Below are 22,370 nucleotides of genomic sequence, written 5' to 3'. Positions count from 1 at the left end.
ATATTATTGAATTTTCTTTATGGTGTTGTGTGTGTTGGTGGGGTATGCATGTGTGTGTTTATGGATGTGGAAGCCAGATATCCATGTCAGGTGTCTTTCTCAATTGTTCTCTGCCTCTTTGTTGGGGGTGGGAGGTTCCAGACCAAGTTTCTCTGTGTCACAGCCCTGGCTGTCCTGGAACTTGCTCTGTAGACCAGGCTGGCCTTGAACTCACAGCAAAGTACCTGCCTCTGCCTCCCGAGTGCTGGGATTAAAGATGTACACCACCACCTCCTGTTCTCTACCTTATTTTTTGAGAGAAAGTCTCTCAATGAACCTGGCACTCCCCAATTCAGCCGGTTAGCCCTGGGGTCTTTGTATCTCCATCCACACCCAGATCTGGGTTTGGAGATGGCTACTGCAATTGCATTACCTGAACTTTTATGGGAATAAAAGAAAAAAATACTTGCAAGCCAAATACAGGTATATGATATATATATATATATATATATCAACAGAGTAGTAGGATACAAAATCAAATTACAAAACCAGATGGTGGTGGCACATGCCTTTAGTCTCAGCACTCAGGAGGCAGAGGTAGGAAGATCTGTGTGAGTCCGAGGCCAGTCTAATCTACAGAGTAAGCTCCAGGACAGCCAGGGCTACACAGTCAAACTCTGTCTCAAACAAAACAAAACAAAAATACAAAACCAGTAGCCTTTTCTATACACCACCAAAAAGCATGCTGACAAAGAGATCAAGGACACACTCCATTTACATTGGCCCCAAAGAAAATAAAATGTCTACGAATAAACTGAATCAAAGAAGACCTCTCCAATGGAACAAAAATTAATGCCAAATGGACTAAATTGCTAAAGGCCTCAGTATGAAACCCTGCAAGATACCTAGAAGATGCATAGGAGAAGACTTTCTGAATAGGGCTCCATTTGCTCAGGAATTAAGACCAATGATTGACAAATGGAAACTCATAAAATGAAAAACCTTCTTACAGCAAAAGAAATAATCAAAACTTTTTTTTCTAATTCTGTGAGGAATGTGGGGGTTTTGATTTGGATTGCGTTGGAAGCCCTCAAAGTGAATGAGAATCTTTGCCAGCAGTGTATCTGAAGAACAATTACTAGTCATAATGTACAAAGCACTCAAACAAACTAATAAAACCACTAAATTCAAGAAAACAAATGACCCTACTTAAAAAAAAATGGGCTATGGATCTAGACAGGGAGTTCTCAGAAGAAGAAATAAAAAATAATTAAAGGAAATCTCAAAAAGTGTTCAACATCCTTAGCCATTACAAAAATGCCAATGAAAACTACTTTGAGTAGTTTTACTTTCATCTTGCCCTGTCAGAATGGCTGAACTCCAGAAAAGAACCAACAACAAAGACTGGTAAAGATATGGGAAAGGGGAAGGTTTGCTCACTGTAGATGTGGCTGCAAAGTGCTGTTGCCACTCTGAAAATCAGTTTGGAGAAGTCTCAAAAAGGTAAAACGAAATCTACCAGATGACCCAGCTACTCCTTGGCACATGTCCAAAACATCCTATTCCACAGAAATGTGTTCAGCCGTGTTGACTGTTGCCCTATTCATAATATCTTGGAAATGGGAACAACTTAGATGTCCTTCAAGTGATGAATGGATCGTGAAAATGTGGTACATACACACTATACCATAGTACTCAGCTGTGAAGAAAAAATGAAATTATGAAATCTGCAGTGGATGAAACTAGAAAATTATATAGAGTGAGATAACCCAGACCCAGAAAGACAAACGTAGCATGGTCTCCCTCATGTGAGAACCGTAGTTCCAAACCTTCAGATGCTGGTACATAACCAGAAAGCAGCAAAGCAAAAGGGACCATGGGCCAGGGGTAGCACTAGAGAAGAGGGAAATGGGAGTTGGGAGGATGGTCAATAAACAGAGAGAGAGAGGGTAAAACAACACTAATAATGTCTGAAAAAAAGGAATTATTTACCTAAAATTACACATAATAAATGTAAGTCTATGTGTATAAACACACATACATATGCTTAGAGAGAGAGAGAGAGAGAGTGCTTAGAATAACTTAGGAAAAAATACATTTTCTCAGCTAAGTTATCCCACTCAGGCTGACAGTGCTCCCCCAAGAGGCATAGACTATATAACAAAACCCCCAATACCAGGCATAAGAAACCCCATTTCAAGCTGGTGGCCAGGGAGGGCAGTTGGAGAGAGTGAAAAGATCTGAGAATCATCTGGCTACTGCTGTTGCTTTTAGTGGCCTCCCAGAACTGACGGTTAGTCCGTATTGCTGGAGACATGACACACTTCACACACAGGACTTGGAGGAATAATCCAGCTGGAACTGACCTGGAAGCCTCCCCTCCCCCACCCAGGACTGGCTTTCATAGTCTCAGAAGGTGCAATGCAAGCTGCCAAGGGAGAAAAGCAATCAATAGTCTACCCAGCTATAACTCCTATGTATATTGTAACCACAAGCAGTAAACTGCACTTTTCTTTTCAAACATCCTAGGAACATTTTTGAGGAAAGATCACATGTTAAGACAAGGAGCATGTATCAGTGAATTCAAAATTAAATCAGGTCCCATTGCCTAGTACCACATTTGAAAATGGAGATATTGGAATTTGGGGAAGGAGATGGATTTTTTTTTTTATTTAGACAGTGTGCATGTGTCCCAAGCTAGGTTCAAATAAACTGTAGCTGAAGGTGAAGTTCTGCTCTTTCTGCCTCTACCTTCTGAATGCTAAGATTACAGGCATTAAAACCTGAGACTCTGGGCTGCCTTATACCATGCTGAGGAGTAGCCATGAATAGTGCTATGCATGCTAGGCAAGGGCTCCATGCAATAAGCCACACCACCAACTCAGAAATGAGTATCTTTGCAATCTCGACCAGAACTAGAGAGTAAAAAATTCTCAGGGTCTGCGCTCCTTGACGCCAGCAGTTTCGGGCTACACAGCAAAGAGCAAAGGGCAGGAAACAACATATGGAGATTTAGTTGGAGATAGTTCCAGAATTCTGAGGTATGTCTTTCAGTGGGAAAAGAACTCCTCCTCAGGCACGCTAGAAAAGGAACTGCCTGGGGATAGAGATATTGGATCTTCGGGGTCCTTTCTAGTCTCAGAGTGACCAGGACATGTTGCGAAAACTTGTCTGCCTTGGGACCAGCCTGACCACATACCAGTGAAGGGGCTGCTTGACAGACAGTTCCTAGATGGAGATCAAGGCCTGGTCTTGACCCTTTGATCATTCAGAGACGGCATTAGAAGTGTATGTGTTCAAGAGAAAGGTGAGGAACCTCAGCACAGATGTGACAATTCTCACAGGCCCACAGTACTTAACAGCACTAACAAGGCTTAACAGTACTACTAAACCCCAATCCACGCCCAAGCTCCTGTAAAGGTAGACCATGCAAATAAGACAGACTCGAAATTCACTTTCTATGAAAACCCAAAGAAAAAGACCCCATGGATAATCTTTATTTCTGTTCTCTGTCAATTAACAGGTACCTAGTGTGAACTACTAGGCCTTGAGAAGGGATTATCTCGCTGTGGTTCTGTCTGGCCTGGAAATCACTGTGTAAAACCAGACTAGCCTGGAACAGATCCACTTCTTCTGTCCCCAGAGTACTGGAATTAAAATCATGAAAAAGCGCCCTCAAGTAACCAAGTGATAGTCTAAAAACATTTCTCCAAAGCCTCCGGAGTTTTTCTTCTTCAATACAAGTCTGTTGGCACAATTGACCATCACACCTTCCCTAGGAAGATAATTTACCAAGGCAAAGCTGCAACTTGGAAAGTCTCGCGTGCATCCCAAGGACGGTGCCTTCCCTGCAAACACATCCTGCTCATTTCTGACCTAACTTCTCTGTTTTGCACTCCAGGGGCTCAACTCGTGGCAGCAGGAGGTCAAATGGGAGTCAGGATAACATTCTCATGATTGGATAGTTAGTAACCTGTACTACTGGCCCCGGGGCAAAAAGAGAACTCTTCCTGGTTGAGAAGCCCGGGCTTTCGTAGTCGCCAGGAGCTCCAACTCAGAGTCTGCTGAGGCAAGCGGCAAGTGAGCATTCAGGACATGGAGCGCCGAAAGACCAACTACTTGCTTCATGGGGGACTCGATGAGGATGAAAAAAAACCGAATGGTCAGTGCATGTTGGGAATGGTGGGTTGGAGATGTCCATGAGGAGAGGAGGGTCCCACAGAGACGACGAGAAAGGTGCCGTGCACTGCCGGCTTTGCCGCAAATTCACGGCACCATCAGACCACCCTGGGCTCTGACTCTTGTCTTCCTCTGTTTCCCACTTCTAGGTGCGAAGGCACCCATGCTCTTGCCGGCTGGAGAGGGGAGAAATGAGGAAGCGAGTGGACAGGGCCAGCCTGGGCGGGAAGCCGCAGCAGCGGAAGGGAAAAGAGCCCGAGAATTAAGTGGAGAAGGCCCCTCGGCTGCTGATGCTGCAGGCCTCGAGGATGGCGGGAACCAAGAGGGCGCCTGTGGCGGTGACCACGAGAATGAGAAGCAGCCGAAGAAGCCGGCTGGAGAGGGCCTGTGGCTTGCAGAAAGTGCGCAGCCAGTGTCGGTGCTGGTGCGCCAGCGCTGCTTCCACTACAAGTTCAGCCAGTGGCAGTTGCAGGAGCTGGAGCGGTCTTTCCAGCATAGTCACTACATCAGTGCAGAAGTAAGGTAAGCAGATAGCCTGGTCTTTACTCCCTGTTTCCTGGGATGGCTTTTGGCTTTCTCCCTGGTCCTCCTCGGGCCACCCCTTCAAAATTGCTTATTATTTATTCCTTTGTTGTGTTTTTCTTTGTGGGTGTGGGAATGTGTTTCTCTTGGCGTAGGTTTCACTTGACACACGCAGTGGTCAGAATACAACTTGAGTTAGTCTCTTCTCTACTTCCACCGTGGGAGTCCCAGGATCAACCTCAGGCCATCAATCTGGCTGGCCATCACCTTTACCTTCTGAACTATATCCTCGGCCTCTCTCTTACCCTATCTAAATAAAAACCACTTCCAAAATCAAGGCCGCCAGACTTCCTGCACTAGTGTGCTAGGGTAGGGGTGAGAGTCATGAAAAATGGGTGTCCTGGCTAGTTTTATGTCAACATGACACAAGCTAGAGTCATCAGAGGAGGGAGCCTCAGTGGAGAAAATGCCTCCATAAGATCAGGCTGTAGACAAGTCTGTAGGGCATTTTCGTAATTATTGATTGATCTGAGAGGACCCAGACCACTGTGGATGGTACCAGCCCTAGGCTGGTCGGTCATTCTGGGTTTTAGAAGAAAGCAGCTGAAAGAGCCATGAGAAGCAAGCCAGTAAACATCTCCCCTCCAAGGCCTCTGCATCAGCTCCTGCCGCCAGGTTCCTGTCCTATTTGAGTTCCTATGCTGACTTCCTCCAATGATGATCTGGAAGTGTAAGCCAAATAAACACCTTCCTCCCCGATTTGCTTTTGGCCATGGTATTTTCATCACAGCAGTAGTAACCCTAAGACAATGGGAATGAAGGTATTTTCATATAGTATTTCAATGAATCAGAGTGGAAAACGTTGGGCAATGTCTTCTATATGAGTAAGGCCCTGTTAAAAGAAGTGTGAAAGGTTGGATGGTTAAAATAATAGAGGGTGACGTTCTCGGTGGAAGGAGAGAACCACCACCCATCAGTTGTCCTTTGACCTGCACAGGTATGCACACCCCCACACCTATGGAATGCATGCACTAACACACACTAAATAAATTAAACAAATAAATGTAACATGTCATTTCCCTGGTGATCTGCAGGCTGGACATCCTCATGAGTTAATTAAACATTAGAAATCTTCAGATGTTCCGCATTAATCCATATTTTATTTGAGCTTGCCCTTCAATCCTGACAAAAGCCTCACACAGGTTTTTCTTCTTTATGTTTGTTTTGTAGCTTTTGTTTTATTATTTGAGAAAGTCTCCTGATGTTCAGAGCATTTCTTTTGAGGTTTTTGCTGTCAATATTAGTGTTTTTCAAATGCTTATTAGGGATGTGGTGTGTTTTTATGTCCGTTAATGGATGGTGATAATAAACAAAATTACCAGTAGAATTTTTTAAGCCTCAAAATCTTCAAGGTGAATGTCACAGAAGGTAAAGGATGGGACAAACATTTAAAAACAAATATAAGGTATCTTTCACATACTTTATTTCACCCAAGATGCCCAGTACTGAACCTCTGCCTTTTTTGCCCTCAGAAAACAGCTGGCAAGATGGATAGGTGTGACTGAAGCTAGAGTTCAGGTAAGGAGAAGACAATTTGGCAAGACAGCTGTTCTAGAACTTGCTTTGTATCTTGGATACTTTCATCCTGTGGGTGAAGTTGTTGTGTTGTGATATTTTTTTTTACCTCATCATGTTTCAAAATGACACATTTTTTAATGTTTTTTTAAACAATTCATGTGTATAGATATGTCTGCATCTATATGCAACATGAATTCAGGTACCCTCAGAGGCCAGAAGAGGGTGTCAAGTCCCTGGAGCTTGAATTAAAGGTAGTCATGAGCTACCTTATATAGGTGATGGGAACCAAACTTGGGTCCTCTACAGGAGCAGCAAGTGCTTTTAACTCTTAGAGATCTCTACAGCCCCCTTAAAATGACTTTTAAGCTTTATCCTCTTTGTGCGTATAAAATGGAATAAGAAAATACAACCCACTTAAAATGGCTCATTTCAAGATGAAGCACAACTTCCAAAAAGAACACACTCCTTAGACATGTATGTATCACACATACATGTGTCCTGTAGATAATTATGAATGTGTGTTTTAACATATAAGATATGTACACATTCTATGAATTAATAATTGTATTAATAACATATTGATATAGAAATGTGTGTTTAAGTCCTTGTAACACTAATATTCTTAAGATAGAATGTCTCTGTGGAGACATCCCACTAAAGTTATGAAATATATATTATTCAAATTAATTCAAATTAACTTATTTGAATTAATTTGAAAAGAATCAGAGAGTTCCGTGATCCTAAATTGTATTTTTTTTTTTTTTTGGTTTTTTGAGACAGGGTTTCTCTGTGTAGTTTTGGTGCCTGTTCTGGAGCTCACTCTGTAGACCAGGCTGGGCTGGAACTCACAGAGATCCGCCCACCTCTGCCTCCTGAGTGCTGGGATCCTAAATTATTTGAAATACTGAAAACTAAGCATAGATTTATCCTTACAGGAGTAATTTGGGTGTATGGATAGTAGACAGGCAGAACCGGCACTGATAATGTTGATGTAAGCTTGGTTAAACAGAGACTGAAGGGAATGGGAAAGCATAGAGTCCAAATGCCTGGTCCCTCTGCTGTTTTGAAGCACCTGGTGAAGCCACACATATAAGGATACCCAGCTTCGTAATTATCTGAAGCACGCTGGTGCATCTCCCTGAAAATCCTGCTGACTTCCTAGATAGTGAATTACTGTAGGAAACAGGGAAGGGCATGCAACGTTTGGACATTTGTCTGGGGACTATTTTGCAGTCCTGGGGTGGATACCAGGCCCTCCCACATTTTAGACAGCAGGTTCTTCTGTGTAATCTAAATTATAGAGGGCAGCTAATGTTACACGGTGTGTTTTCTGATTATTATCGTGATTATTCTACTGAATCAATTTTTTTTCTGGCTTGTAGAATTGGTTTAAGGGGAGACGAGAACAATACAGGAGAGATCAGAAGCTATAAATGCTCAGAGGTGCTTCTTTCCCCGAAGACTGTGGAGGAATTCTAGCCAGATGCTCATAAGCTTTTGCTGACACTAACGCTCTTGCACCCTCAGCATCTGTATTTTCAATAAAGGTGTAACTTCTCTGTACATTTGCTCCATTTGTTTTCAAGAATTAGCAAGACGGCTGTGTAAACTATCAAGGAACTGTCATTTAAACCCAATGACAAGGTCTCTTTCCAAAAAATGCACCACAGAGTCAGCATCAGTATACCCTGAATACTGCCGGAGTTTCCCAAGTACCATAGTAGGTTTGCACTGCCTCATTCATTCTTTCCACCCCCCTATCATCTGTTCCCCCACTCTTAACTAGACAGACCACAAATGTAGAAGAAGGGGAGCACAAGTCCCTAGGAAGAAACAGTCTTTCCCAAAAGCAGAGCTAGTTCTGCCCATCCTGGGAATCTGGTTCTAACCTTGGACTCTGACAGAAACCTTCTAAGTGAATATTCAAAGACTTCTTGGGAAACAGGTAGCAAAAGTCTACCTTTCTGCTCCAATTCTCTCCACTGCCCTCCCACTGTATGAAGCACTCAGGGAACTTAGGAGTGACTCTGCCAGAGATCTGTGCTTCAAAAAGAACAGTAGAATCTATCCCAATCAGTCTGCAGCGGGGTTTTCATCTCTTTTGTGTCCTACCCCAGTCCAGGAGGTATATTATCCGTTGTCCCCAGAGCAGAAGTTGACTGACACTCCTTAAGGTACATTTTTCAAACTGTATAATTCTCATGATTTCAAAAACAGAGTAATACTTAAAAAAAATTTATACTCCTGATAAACTGACCATGACTTTCAAAAATCAAAAGAGAAAACAAAACACCCAGTGTACTACGTTATTGTGTCCTTCATGCTGACTCTATGTGGCAGCTGTACACTGAAGAGTGTCAAAAAGAAAAAACAAAACAAAAACAAAAAGGTGGCCCTACTGCAGCCAGGATCTGTATTGATGCCCATGGCTCCTGTTACCATCAAAGGCTGGACTGATGCCTGCGGTCTGGGCTGCCACCTGGTGACATGTTGGCTTTTGGGGTCCACAGCAATCTTGGTGATCTGCAATGTCAAGTGGGGTCAGGGTGACATCAGGCCCAGGCTGTTACCAAGAACCTACTCTGTGTCTGTGGTCCTATTGCACCCTGAGTCTGTGCTGATGTCCATGGCCCATGTCGCCACCAAACAGCACACTGATGCCCAGGGTCTGGGCTTCCACCGGTGGCCTTCTTGGTGCCTGAGGTCTGTGCTGCTGCCAGGCCCATACAGACCTGAGTGACATGTGCTGCCACCCAGGGTCAGGGCATCATACAGGCCAAGCTGCAGCAGAGGCCATGTCTGGCTCAGTGGCCCTGCCACAGCCAGGGTCTGCACTGATGTCTGAGACTCCTGTGTGGATACCCAGGATGTGGGCTTACACCTGCAGTCATGTGGGTATTCAAGGGCCATGCTGCCAATGGGTCCATGCTGATCAGAGGGACCTGCATTGCTAACTAGGGCCATGGTGACATCAGGCCTAAGCTGCTGCGAAGGACTGTGTCTGGGTCCATGGTCCAACCACAGCTGGGGTCTGTATAGGGTTCATTCTCATTCAAACCACCACACCACCCATATACATTTTTTTTAAAGATTTGGGTTTTTTAATTTTTTTTTTGTATGTATGGGTGTTTGCCTGCATGTATGTCTGTACACCACATGTATGCAGTGCCCATGGAGGGCAGAAAAGAGCACTGGATCCCCTTGGAACTGGAGTTACGGGTGGTTGTAAGCCTCCAAGTAGTTGCTGGGAATCAAACCCAGATCCTCTGGAAGAGCAGCCAGTGCTCTTAACCACAGAGCCATCTCTCCAACCTCAACACGCATAATTTTTGTAGTTGATCGTCCAGCCAGAGGTTGAATGGGACAAAAGATAGGCTCACTAATTTAAAACAGCCAGTGTCAATACTTTTTTGACTTATGTGAAATCACAATTGAGACCTAAAAGGCCTTAGTTGAATTATGCAGTGGGCTATCCTGGGAATAAGAAAATGGGCTAAATGATAAATACTGTGTGAACAGACCTCATCTTGGGGTTTTGTATGTTATCCCCTCTCCCCAAACCTATCATCCTACCTGAACAGGAATTATTTGGGCCACTTGGCAGAAGACAGACTAAATGGTTTTGGGTTTTTTTTTTTCCTGTAGTTATGAGGAATAGTAGAGCCAGAGGCTTCTGGAAGAGTACAGAGCAGAGAGAGAAAGTAGTCGATTAAACATGGCCAGTAGACTGGACCAGGCCAGAGTGGGGGTTGGGGGCAGTAAGGAAGAGAAAGAGTGCGGGTAAAGGAGACCAAGAAATAGAGACAAGAGAAGGGGGACCAAGAAAGAAAGACAAAAGAGAGGACTAAGAAAGTGCATGGCTGAAATGGCTGGGTTATACAGGAATGAGAAGCTGAGGGAGGGAAGCCCAGGAGCTGGAGAAGCTTAGGGCAGGGGCCGGGTGAGAGAAGCTGAGAAGAGCCACAGGTAGTTTCAAACCTGAGGAAGCCTGGAGGCTATCGTGAGCTCTGGTATGCTAACAGGCTCCATAATTGCTATCTTTCCCTTTCCCACAGTGATAAGGAAATGGCTCCTTTGAGAGAGGGTAACAGACACCAGAATTTGGAGGAGTGGAATTTCCTTTAGACCTCACACTGACCATATCGCCCCGGCAGCTTCTTTCCTTACCCCTCCCTTCTCATTCTACCAGCCACTGCCTATAGTAGTTTAAAAGCACTCAGCCAGAATGTATGTAACCATATATAAAAGACAAAGACACCAATGATGTATTAATGCCTCAACCTTGTGCCATTTGGGGCTCTCTAGTTTTCCGATATCAATCCTCTAAATATATTGTTTCCTGGAAAAACGAAGCCGTTTTATCCGGTTTCTTGAGCTGGAAAGCCTACTACAAAGTTAATGTACTGTACAACACTACTAAGTTCAGAGGCCAGCTTGGGGTGGACTCTCTCCCCTTGAATCACATTTACAGCAGCTTTTGTTTGCTTTCAAAAAGCAGAAAACTACTTAGGGTCTCTTTCACAAGTTGTAAGCTTAGTTCCAGGAGGTCTTACCCTGAGAGTCCTTCCTATTGTCCTATTGCACGAGAGTAGAGTAGGAGGCCTCACCTTCGCTGCTAATCTTCACAACTACAGTCTCAACAACAAGCCTTGCTTGCAACATCAAGCTCCCTAGAGCTCTTCTTTTCTCCAAACTGAACACTTTGTTTTTCTTCTTCCTGCCCCACTTGTTTTTCATTGCAGAGCTACAAATGCATTATTACTACTAACCGTGCCGCAGATTCACTATAATGCTATCTGGAACTTTCCTCTCATTAGTCATTAGTACTTTTCAATTTAGCCTCAGGCAAATTATTAGGATGAGCAGATGGCAGCCAAAATATCACAAGAATGTCCTCTACCCCAGTTGCTCCTATTTTCCTCCTCTGAAGCCTCTTGATCCAACTCTCCATGGTTTTGCAATGCTCCCAGCACTACTGTCTTCCAGGCTCCCACTAGGATAGTCCCCTAGACTCTGTTTACAGTGTTCAACTATGTTTCAAGTCCAAAATTCCAAAGTCTTGCACATTCCTCAAAACAAAAACAAAAACATTGTCAAGTTCTTCACAGCAGTAGCCCACAGTCAGGTACCAATTCTGTATCAGTTACTTGTCTGTTACTATGATAAAATGCATGACCAAAAACATCATATAGAAGGGAGAATTTAGAGGCTGGAGAGATGGCTCAGAGGTTAAGAATGCTCTTTGTTCTTCCAAAGGTCCTGAGTTCAATTCCCAGACACCACATGGTGGCTCACAACCATTTCTAATGAGATCTGGTGCCCTGTTCTGGCTTGCAGGGATATGTGCAGACAGAACACTGTATACATAATAAATAAATAAATCTTTAAAAAAAAAAAAGAAGAAGAATTTATTTTGGCTTAGGTATCCAGAAAGATATCCAGAGAGCTCATCATGTTGGGAAGATATGGCAGCAAGTGGCAGACATGGCATTAGAATCTGGAAGCTGAGAGATAACACCCTCAACTGGAAACACACATCAGGAATAAACTGGAAGGGAAGGGAAGCTATAAATCTCGAAGCCTAACCCCTGCAATGTACTTCTCCAGCAAGGTTACACCTTGCCATGACCTCCGTAAAGAATTCCACCAACTGGGGACCAAGAAGTTCAAATACTTGAGCATTAGAAAGAAACAGGACACGGTGTTAGATGGGTAATGAAAGGAACGGATATGGGAGGAGGTGGGGAGGTGTGGTTAAAATGTGTTGTATGAAATTCTCAAAGGATTACTAACATAAGAAAAAATAGATTAACAAATAAAATCTTTAAAAATAGTCCTGTTGGGAACTGAACATTTAATGAGTGGAAGCAAAAGGTAAGGACATGACCGCTCTAAGGTCTGTTGAGGGGAAAATTTTTATTGTAGATATGAAGGAGAGTACAGCCAGGGACATCTGGTAGAATCCAGAGCAGGGAGAGAAAGTAGTAGACTAAACTTGGCCAGCAGAGAAAACTTGGACATGAGAGGGTTGGGAGAGTAAGAGAGGAAAACCAAGAGGAGACAAAAGAAAGAGAGCAAAAAGCCAAGAGAGCGCATGGCAAAAATGGCAGGGCTACATGGGAATGAGAAGCTGGGGGAGGGAAATCCACAGGCTGGAGAAGTTTAGGGTTAAGGTGGGGGGGACATGAGCTGAGAAGAACCACAGATAGTTGTGAAATTGAGGCAGTCTGGAGCCCAGCATGAGCCTTGGTGTGCTAATAGGTACCACAAATAACCATTTGTTGTGAGTTTCTCTTCAACCTGAAATTCAAGCCTTTTTGTTGATAATAGGGGGCAATATAATCTCTTATGTAACTGCTTCTTAGCTGAAGTTAGAGTGTAGTTGTCAGAGGCCAGGAAATCTGGAATGCCAGTCAAAGGCTGGAAGTGGGGAGAGGATTCAGGCACATCTCTTTTGCTAAATGATTCTGAAGGACCCACCTGGGACGGGAGTTTTGAGGTAGTTTCCAGTTTGCAAATGACTGTAAATCTGTTGGAACAGATACAGACTAGGAACAAAAGGTAAAGTTAAGGAGCTTAGGGGAAAATTATCTTGGATGCACATTTGAAACTTCCAGACCTACGGTCTTAGTAGATGGGGAAGGGGAGGAGTCCCAAGACCCAGGGAAGGGCAAGCCCACCCTCAAGGGTTTGCAGTTAGTTGGAGGGAAAGCTTAAGCTGTTGAGTGACAGGAGCACTAACCTGGAGTCCATTTGACCTGTGACAAGTACATCCAAGTCGAGACCCCCTGAAGCTTATGTGAATTTTTTAAGTTTACAAAAAAAGATAAGTGTTTTAGATATGTTAGCATTAGCATTACCATTGTCTGTAATCTGTACTCAAATCCTCATTGTATTAAAAAGCAATTAATAAGTGTCTATAAACAGCTGGAGTAGACTCATATCTTTGAGTCATAACAAAAGCTATGGTTTTGGGTTAAAAGCATGAACAGTCTTTCCTCTGTCCAGAGGCTTGGATATATGGATTGGAAAGAAATGTTTTATCACAATGAGAAATACCATTAAGTCTATATTTAGAAAACAACCAAGGAAATTTAAAATTTTTGAGCTTGTGTCTATAATAGTAGTCAATGTTTTACCAAGGCTAGATCAATAGCTTATTGGAACTACATTAATTAATGTTAAAACTCTGAACTTTTGAAGTCTTAATATAGCAATAGCATAAAGAGGAAAAAATCTGAAACACACCTTAAATCACTCCCTTAGACCCTTAGATCTTTATAACTTACAATTGCACTCCTTAAATCACTTTCTGACACCCTAACAACTTACTGAAGCTTTCACATCCTCAGACCTCTACAACTTGCATTTACATACCTTAAATTACTTTCTTAGACCCCCACAGCTTACATAATCTTCAAATCTTTTCTTTTTCCTTACAATCATTTACCATGAGACACAGGTGGTTGATTACTGAGAGCAAAGCAAGTTCATTCAAATAAAGAATAGCAAAAAGTTACATTGGAACCTGTGTTATGAGTTTATCTCCTTCTATGTGAAGTTTACCAGCAAGCTAAACTGTCTGTGAGTCTGATTTTTACATATGAAATGGACTGACCAGACAGCTGCAGCCTTTGGGAGAAAGGAGGAGCTGTTTCCTTGATGCTGTGAAATTGATAGAACTACAGTTGGCCATCAATCACCATTGGAGAACTGAGAAGAATAAATTAGAGCAGGAATTATTATCCAAAGGGCCTCTGTATCAATTAAAATGACAGACTTAACTACTATCTGGACAGTTACCCTAGGCTCCCCCCACCCGTGGTGATCACAAAGGGCAGAGGGCATTAGTCTTCAGCTGTCACATAGTACAGCATTAAGCCCTCAGCTGCCACAGAGGGCAGCATTGGCCTTTGGCTGCCAGAACAAGAAGATCCCAGAGACTTTCCTGTGGATAAGGAACTTGAGAAAACTGACCTACCTCAATGAAGCAGAATAGGGCAGTCAACCAGGCAGTCGCCACAGTGAGCAGGCCCCCAGCATCAGGCAAGGCATGGGGCATTCTTTCCCCAGTTGTTAACATTACCACAATCCAAGTGGCATCATCTGTGCCCCCATCATCTTCTTTGGAGACCTTGTGGTAGCCTCTAGGAATTGATATTTCTGTCTTCCATGGGGAGACTTTTCATTAAACATTTTATTTTTTCTTAAAAATATTCATTTATTTTATTATTTTACCTATATGAGTGTCTTGTCTGCATGTCTTCATGTGTACCACATGGGTTTCTGGTACCCACAGAGGTCAGAAGAGGGTGTTGGAACACCTAAAACTGGAGTTAAAGATGTTTGTGAGCCACCATGTAGGTGCTAGGCTCCGAACCCAGGTCCTCCACAAGAGCAACAGGTACTCTTAATGCTGAGCCAACTCTCCAGCCCACACACTTTGTTCTTGTTACTAAAGTTCTGTTGTAGCTGGAGGGCTTCTCTCCAGGTTCCCCAAGCCCCGCAGTCCCACAATCCACTTATAAAATAATCACTCAGACGCTTATATCACTTATAAACTGTATGGCCGTGGCAGGCTTCTTGCTAACTGCTCTTTTATCTTAATTAACCCATTTCTATAAATCTATAGCTTGCCACGTGGCTGTGGCTTACCGCGTCTCTACATGCTCCTCTCCTGGTGGTGGCTGCAGTGTCTCCCCCCCAGCCTTCCGCTTCCCAGAATTCTCCTCTCTCCTTGTCCACCTACCTCCTGCCTGGTCATTGGCCATCAGTGTTTTATTTACATAGAGTGATATCCACAGCACTTCCCTTTCTTCTTTTTTTTAAAAAGGAAGGTTTTAACTTTAACATGGTAAAATTACATATAACAAAACAATTACCAAGCAAGAATTATAGTTACAATATTAAAGAAGATGTCCTATCTATCTTATATTTGTGAGTTTAAGTTTTATAGCTAACTTATTTTTTATCATAACTGAGGAAATTACGACTATCTAGTCTTCAACCACATCAAAGACCTGAGAAGGAACATAATGGTACCTGAGAAATGGTAGATGGATGCAAGCAACTTTCGGGAATCTTGTAAGAGTAGACCAAGACAGCTGGCAGCCTGGACAGTCACCTAAAGTTTCTCAGCATTGTTGGTGCATTCAAATTGGCTACAGGCCTAGAGTATCTGACAGACCATTTTAGAAGCAGGAATTTTAAGAGACCATCTTACCCTGTCTTGGCAGAGTACAGTGGTCGCTTTCCTTGTGTCCCGCTTGTCCAGAAAGGACAGCATTGCATTTGTACTGTCAGCCATCAAGGCAAGGGCAGTTCTTTGCCCAGTAGGCCATTTTGTGCCAAAAAGACAAACTTCCAAATGGAAATGTCTTAGAAGCCCAACATTCTCTCGGGATCAATTGGTGCAGCCAGGAGCAATTGTGTCTCACATCAACAGAATTTTAAGTTATTTAAATGCCATATTCTCCAGGTCTATGAAGTGTTTGAAGATTACCTATCTATCGGAAATATATCTATGTATACCTAGAAGACTTAACTAACATGGCTACAGATATGATTATCATAGATGACTAATTATTAATCTATTTTTTAATTATCCATTACAATTTTAAATGAGTTATATAAACACAACACCTCAAACAAGAATAGAAATATATACATATATAGAGAGAGTATAACAAAATTAACTTCAAGTTTGTATCAATGAACCAAAAATTTATACCAATGTAAAACATTTTAAACATAAACTAAAATCTATACCAATGTAAAACATTTTAAACAAGTTATTCTTTAAAAGTAGGTTCATTAATCTACCCTTTTATCTTATCATCTCCATATCCTCCTATATATCATATTATATCCCCTTTTCTTTTTTAGAAAGAGATCACATTTATAATCAACCTGTTTTAAATAAAAATATTGGTTTTTCTCTGTCCCACACCAGAGGGCTCTTCTGATTTGGGACACAAGAATCTTTTAACCATTTTTTTTTAAAGCAATATGTCTGGGTTTAGAGGGGAGTGAGCCAATTCCACCTCTAAAGCCAGCTTGGTATATTTGGGAATTTGGGCGTAGCATGTCTTACTACTTCCTGCTGGAGGGGGCACTGTATCTTATGGGGATACAAAGAAAATTTAGACCTATGGGGTAGTCCGTGAGGCTGTATTGTGTGAACCAGTTGCCTTGAAACCGATCTGGATGTTGGATCATCTGGGCCATGGTGTCATCGGAGTCCTTTCAGGGGGTCTTGGCTGGTGAAACCTGATGTATCTTAATCTGGAACAAATCCACAGCCTCTGGCTTTCTGTGGAGACAAAAGCAGAACTTCTTTTCCAAAGTAACATATCCTTATATCCAAATTTTGAAGTCAAGGTACTTTTAAAATATACATTTTGGCATAACTCAACAGCTTTTGTAATCAAATGTTTTTCTTCAGTTACGAATATCAAAGACAACATAATCCAGATTCTCTGTGTGGTAGCCATCGTTACGTGGCTTATTTTTTATATTACCTTGAGCCTTGAGCCTATTGCTTTAAACTGTACCATTGTAAGCCTGAAACGGCGCTGTGGCTGCTGGCTCCGCCCACTTCAGCTTCCCAACATGCAGTGGTACGTTTTCACCAGCTCTGGGAGTCATCAAGTCTCAGAAATAGTGGGTCTAAGCTTTTATCAAAGCAGCGTGTAGCCCAGAAACCTCTTTTTTTTTTTTTTTTAAATACTAGTAAAGACTAAATCTACCATACAGCTTAATTTGCCGCTGGTAGATGCCTCATTTCCTCCATACTGCCGGTCAAACACACCCGCCAGGAACCCGCCAGTGTTCAAACTTGCGTTTTGCCGCATCTAGCTGTCCGTATGAGACAAGAAGCAGGAACCTGGTTTTGGCTCTGTTTAGAATTGGTTATTAAATATTCTCAGGTTTAAGTGGAAACTCGAGCCGTTGGGCCCATTTGTAGCTGGAGGCTTCTCTCCAGTTCCCCAAGCCCCGCAGTCCCACAATCCACTTATAAAATAATCACTCAGACGCTTATATCACTTATAAACTGTATGGCCGTGCAGGCTTCTTGCTAACTGCTCTTTTATCTTAATTAACCCATTTCTATAAATCTATAGCTTGCCACGTGGCTGGTGCTTACCGCGTCTCTACATACTCCTTCTGGTGGTGGCTGCAGTGTCTCCCCCCAGCTTCGCTTCCAGAATTCTCCTCTCTCCTTTCCCACCTACTCCTGCTGGTCATTGGCCATCAGTGTTTTATTTACATAGAGTGATATCCACAGCATTCTGTGAAGGCAAATATTATAATCTGCACAAATAGAACAGACATTCTGTGAGATTTACAATAGAGAATGAAGCCAACACTTACTGCTCCATTTGGGACATAAAAAAGATACAGTCTTTGGGCTATAAATGAGGCATTTCCCCAGTAAATAAGCCACCACTGGTTAGTGATCTCCAGAGAGAAAGCAAACATTGTTCAAACCATCGATTCCATACATCAGGTGGACAACTTACAACCTCCTGGAACAGAGTCTTTAGGCCTGCTACAATAGGGCTCCAGACCATGTATGTATATATATATATAATATATATAATATATATAATATATATATATATATCACTCCATATTATCTACTACTAATAGAAGTGGAGAAACAGCCTGAATCCAAGACATTTGCTGACATCCTAGAACCAATGTTGGAACCCAGATGCTGGCTTTCTTTGAAGCCCAGGTAGCAACAGTCCTGTCGTGTGATGTAGCCATGTCTAAAGATCTGGGCAACGTCGTCAACCCCTAGTCCAATAACTAAATGTTATGTCGTGTCTTGAACTAGGGGCGTCCAGGAAGTTCTGTTCTCACAGAGAGGTCAAGGGTATGCTGGGCAGGTGTGTGTCCCTATAGGGCTCCAGATGAAGTCACACCATGGTTGCCATGCCCACCCAGAGTAGGTGGGAATGGTGAGACTTGGCAGCGTCAGGATCCAGTTTACCCAGACAGATGTCTTAAGGGTCCTGTAAATGGAGACCATGCAGATGCAACTCAGTGTGACTGAAGAGGCCCTCAGGCTTCAGTCCTTTAGCAAGTTGACTCCTTTTCCTTAAACCAACCCACGAGTGGGGACATTTGTTGGGCAGTCACCCTGGGATGGCATCCTGCTCCAGTCTTTCTCTCACACACCTAGGCAGTTCTTTATCCTGAAAGGACACAGTTGCACCTGCTGAAGAGTCTTAGTCTTTTGTGGGGATCCTTTTCAAGGGGCAGAGGACCTCTTTCTTTGTGTAAGTCTGATGCCACCTTTGAAATGTCTCTATTTCTTTAAAGACCAGCCTCAGAAGCCCAATGGACTTTCTGGGCACGGACCCGCCAGTGGCTGGGGTACTTAGTGTGGCCAGATTGGCTCCCTAGATGCCTTAGGAGACGCTTCTTTGGCAGAGCAGGGACCTTCGGCTCCAGAGCAACAAAGGATAAGTTGGAGGTTGGTGGAAGGGGCACTCCCTAGCCTCAGTGGCATCCTGGCCAGCTTCTACCCAGCACCTAGTCCTCAGTGACTCCGCCTTCACCATCTGGATTTCCCCACCCCTCGCTGTGTGGCAGCTCCAGAGCCCAGAGCTTGTGGCGAGTCCCACTCACTACCTTCCTCCTAAGACCCCTCTAGCCCCTTCTAACCCGGGAAGCAGCGCTGTACACTGTTGCTCGGCCCGCCTTGCGTCCCTGGAGGTGTGCCCGGCACCTCCGGGCAAGCTCCCTGTCTGGTCGGTCCCCACCCTGTGGTCCTCAGCCTCCCACTGCTGCCAGGGGCGCAGGCGCTGTCAAGCCGGCGGAGCCGATTCAGCCGGGAGCGCCCGTGTTCCTCTCCTTCCTTCGTGTGCGCGCGCGAGCCGAGTTGGGGCGGAGGGAGAAGGGGGAGGTCGCTGTCTATCTGTCTCCCCCGCCTTTGCCCGGGCCGCTCGAAGTGCGGCGGCGGCGGAGGCGGGATCCCGAGAGCCGGTGCGGGAGCCGCGGGGCGCCCCAGGTTCCAGTCGCGCGCAGGGAGCGGCCCGCGGTGGGGAAGGCGGGAACGGTGAGAGCTGCGGTCCCATCCTTCCGCCCTGACGCCTCGGCCTCGCTGCGCCCCTGCCACCCCGACGCCCTATGCCTGCAGCGGAGTGCTCCCAGGCGCCGAGAGGGACAGCGAGCACGAATAAATAGCGGCCTCATTAAACATTTTTTTTTTTCGAGACAGGGTTTCTCTGTGTAGTTTTGCGCCTTTCCTGGAACTCGCTTTGGAGACCAGGCTGGCCTCGAACTCACAGAGATCCTCCTGCCTCTGCCTCCCGAGTGCTGGGATTAAAGGCGCTCATTAAACATTTTTTTTTGTTTTTCGAGACGGTTTCTCTGTGTACTTCGCTTCTGGACTTGGAGCCAGGCTGGCCTCGAATTCACAGAGATCCGCCTGCCTCTGCCTCCCGAGTGCTGGGATTAAAGGCGTGCGCCACCAACGCCCGGCTTCATTAAACATTTTAAATGTCATATTCAGCAGATCTCTGAGAGGTTTTGAGAACTGTGATCTATTAAACATACTCATTTTAAGAAAACTACTTGGTTTTAGTTACTTGTTTCAGGATTAACCTTGAAAACATATACAGAAGGCTAAATAAAGCTTGTCCCTGTAAATGAATTACATTTCTACTTAGCATGACTACAAACATATATATATGTGTGTGTGTGTGTGTGTGTGTATGTATATATGTATGTGTATATATATATATATATATATATATATATATATATATATTATATATAAAAGAACTTGATCATTTATAAGGCGACTGCCCGTTAACTTGAATGTATTATCTTTAGCATTTTACAACAAATTAGTATATTTTACAAGATTAGGATTTTACATCTTTACTCCTGTTAAATTTTAACCTTAAATTTTTGAATTGTAGATTTAATTGAAGATACTTTAGCATCAAAGTAAAATTTTAAACCATAAATACAGTTGCAATGGCAAAGAGGCTAGACATGTATCTTCAAGTCAGTGTCTGCTAGCCTGAAGAGACTTTAGAAATTTATAAGCCTTATTTACAAAATATACCTTATTCATCAAAAATGTTGTTTATTTAAAATGTTCTAGAAGTCTGATGTGGAACAGTTAGCAAATGCATAAGTTGTTAGACATTCATCTCTAAGCCAATTTCTGTTAACCTGAGTATACCTTTATAACCTGAGGAATTTATAAATTTGGCATCCATATAAAGGCATTAAAAGAGCCTAGTTTTCTTTATCAGGACTTGGAGCCTAGGCCCCACACCACCCCCCCATAGCAGGTCCTTGCAGGAAGACACCATGATTTTATCAATGCCAGGTCTAGCTGCTTGGTAAGGAGTTTTGTCTGTTGGGATTGAGATGGTCTGGGATTCCTAAGCTTGTAGAGTGCACTAGCCTGTTGCCTGAGAGGTTGCGGAGCAGGATTGAACACTGTAGTGGCAGCCTATGATCACGCAGCCACATACCTTGAGCTAGGCCTCTCTTTGTGCTGGATTCCAAGATCTCCTCTTCTATGTTGGACTGGGCTCTCAGTCCTTGAATCACATGGTCACTAGTCACACTAATAAGTAGTATGGACACAGGAGACCCTGCTAGAGGCTTCAAGGACTAAGATTTATGGGCTCTATTCATCCTTATTCTTATTCTAAACCTTCAAAGAGAGAAAAACAGGGGCTAGAGAGATGGCTCAGAGGTTAAGGCACTGGCTGCTCTTGCAGAGGTCCTGAGTTCAATTCCCAGCAACCACATGGTGGCTTACAACCATCTGTAATGAGATCTGGTGCCCTCTTCTGGCCTGCAGGCATACATGCAGACAGAGCACTGTATACATAATAAATAAAATCTTTTTTTAAAAAAAAAAAAAGAGAGAGAGAAAGAAAAACATTGGTCTATTGTATTGAACACTCAGTGGCATAGTAACAAACCCTGGTGGGCACATCTATACAACACTGAGATTAAAAGCTACAACAGAACACACTAGTTCAGACTCTAGAAGATTTACAGCACATGTCATCCTTCAGCTTCTTCTTAGTGACCACCTACCATGAGCAGAACTCTGGAACTGCCCTGGTGTTTTGTCTCCTTCCACAGTTGATGAAATGTAATGGCTCTCTGGTGTGAACACTCTGCCTGGAGAGAGGACTATGACAACTTTGTACCCTGACAGCTAGCTGACAGCAAGCTTCGTAGCAGCCAGTATGCCTATATTTAGGGATGATGTCACTCTTGTTTGAGGGAAATATGATCATGACAAAGCCCTGTTGCCCCCACCCCACCTCCATTTTAAGTCACATCACAGAGAACTGTCTTTCATTTAAAAATTCATTTTGGACTCAATGGTTAAGAGCACTGACTGCTCTTCCAGAAGTCCTGAGTTCAAGTCCCAGCACCCACATGGCAGCTCACAACTGTCTTACTCCAAGATCTAACACCCTCACACAGACATATGTGCAGGCAAAATACCAATGTACAGAAAATAAAAATAAACAATTTTTTTAAAAAATTATTTTCAGCAGGAATTAAGTATTCTACAGGAGGCAGGAACTGTTCTTTTCTTTTCTTTTTTTTAGGAACTGTTCTTAAAGCAAATCATTTCCTTCAAGGAAATCTCAAGGATATTTATGCTTTAAACTAAGCCTCTTGGGACTGGAGCTATTACCCAGTGATGAAGAACACTGGGTGCTCTTCCTGAAGAGCAGGATTTGATTCCTATCATCCCCATAATGGCTCACAACCATCTGTAACTCCAATTCCAGGGGATCTAGCACCCTCTTCTGGCTTCTACCAGCACCAAGGACATGGACATTGCACAGACACACATAGGCAAAGCATTCATACACATAAATATAATTAAATTAAATTAAATTAAAAATAAACTAGCCTCTAAAGAGTACAAGTGTTCTTGGGGCAAGGGATATGCATTGCAAGTACCCAGATATTTTCTAGATTGTCATGTGTCTTGACCAGAGATATGTATGTGATCTGAATACATCTATGGTAGTTTAACCTATGTTTCAGGGACGCTGAATCACAACTGGCTCACTTTCACAAAAATGCTCAAAAACTATTCAAGT

The 22,370-nt window shown here is 43.3% G+C and overlaps 1 protein-coding gene across 1 annotated transcript; it reads left to right on the top strand.

Annotated features, from left to right (window-relative positions):
* The first annotated feature begins 4,074 nt into the window (after window positions 1-4,074).
* LOC114705424 (rhox homeobox family member 2-like) lies at window positions 4,075-7,691 on the top strand. The gene is made up of 4 exons (XM_028887319.1): window positions 4,075-4,141; window positions 4,308-4,680; window positions 6,213-6,258; window positions 7,641-7,691. Exons 1-4 carry the CDS (start codon window positions 4,075-4,077, stop codon window positions 7,689-7,691), a joined length of 537 nt encoding a protein of 178 aa, XP_028743152.1.
* Window positions 7,692-22,370: the final 14,679 nt, after the last annotated feature.

Source organism: Peromyscus leucopus, chromosome X (genome assembly GCF_004664715.2).
Source record: "Peromyscus leucopus breed LL Stock chromosome X, UCI_PerLeu_2.1, whole genome shotgun sequence".
In the NCBI taxonomy this organism is placed as follows: domain Eukaryota; kingdom Metazoa; phylum Chordata; class Mammalia; order Rodentia; family Cricetidae; genus Peromyscus; species Peromyscus leucopus.
The sequence above is the reverse complement of the archived record's forward strand: the minus strand, read 5'-3'. Positions and strand labels throughout refer to the sequence as shown.

What these genes read in the sequence shown, in the direction of transcription:
- LOC114705424 (XM_028887319.1), top strand. Translation starts at nt 4,075, where the DNA reads ATGGAGCGCCGAAAGACCAACTACTTGCTTCATGGGGGACTCGATGAG. An exon ending in GGATGAAAAAAAACCGAATG is followed by an intron (nt 4,142 to 4,307) that starts GTCAGTGCATGT and finishes TCCCACTTCTAG; the next exon opens with GTGCGAAGGCACCCATGCTC. An exon ending in TACATCAGTGCAGAAGTAAG is followed by an intron (nt 4,681 to 6,212) that starts GTAAGCAGATAG and finishes TTTTGCCCTCAG; the next exon opens with AAAACAGCTGGCAAGATGGA.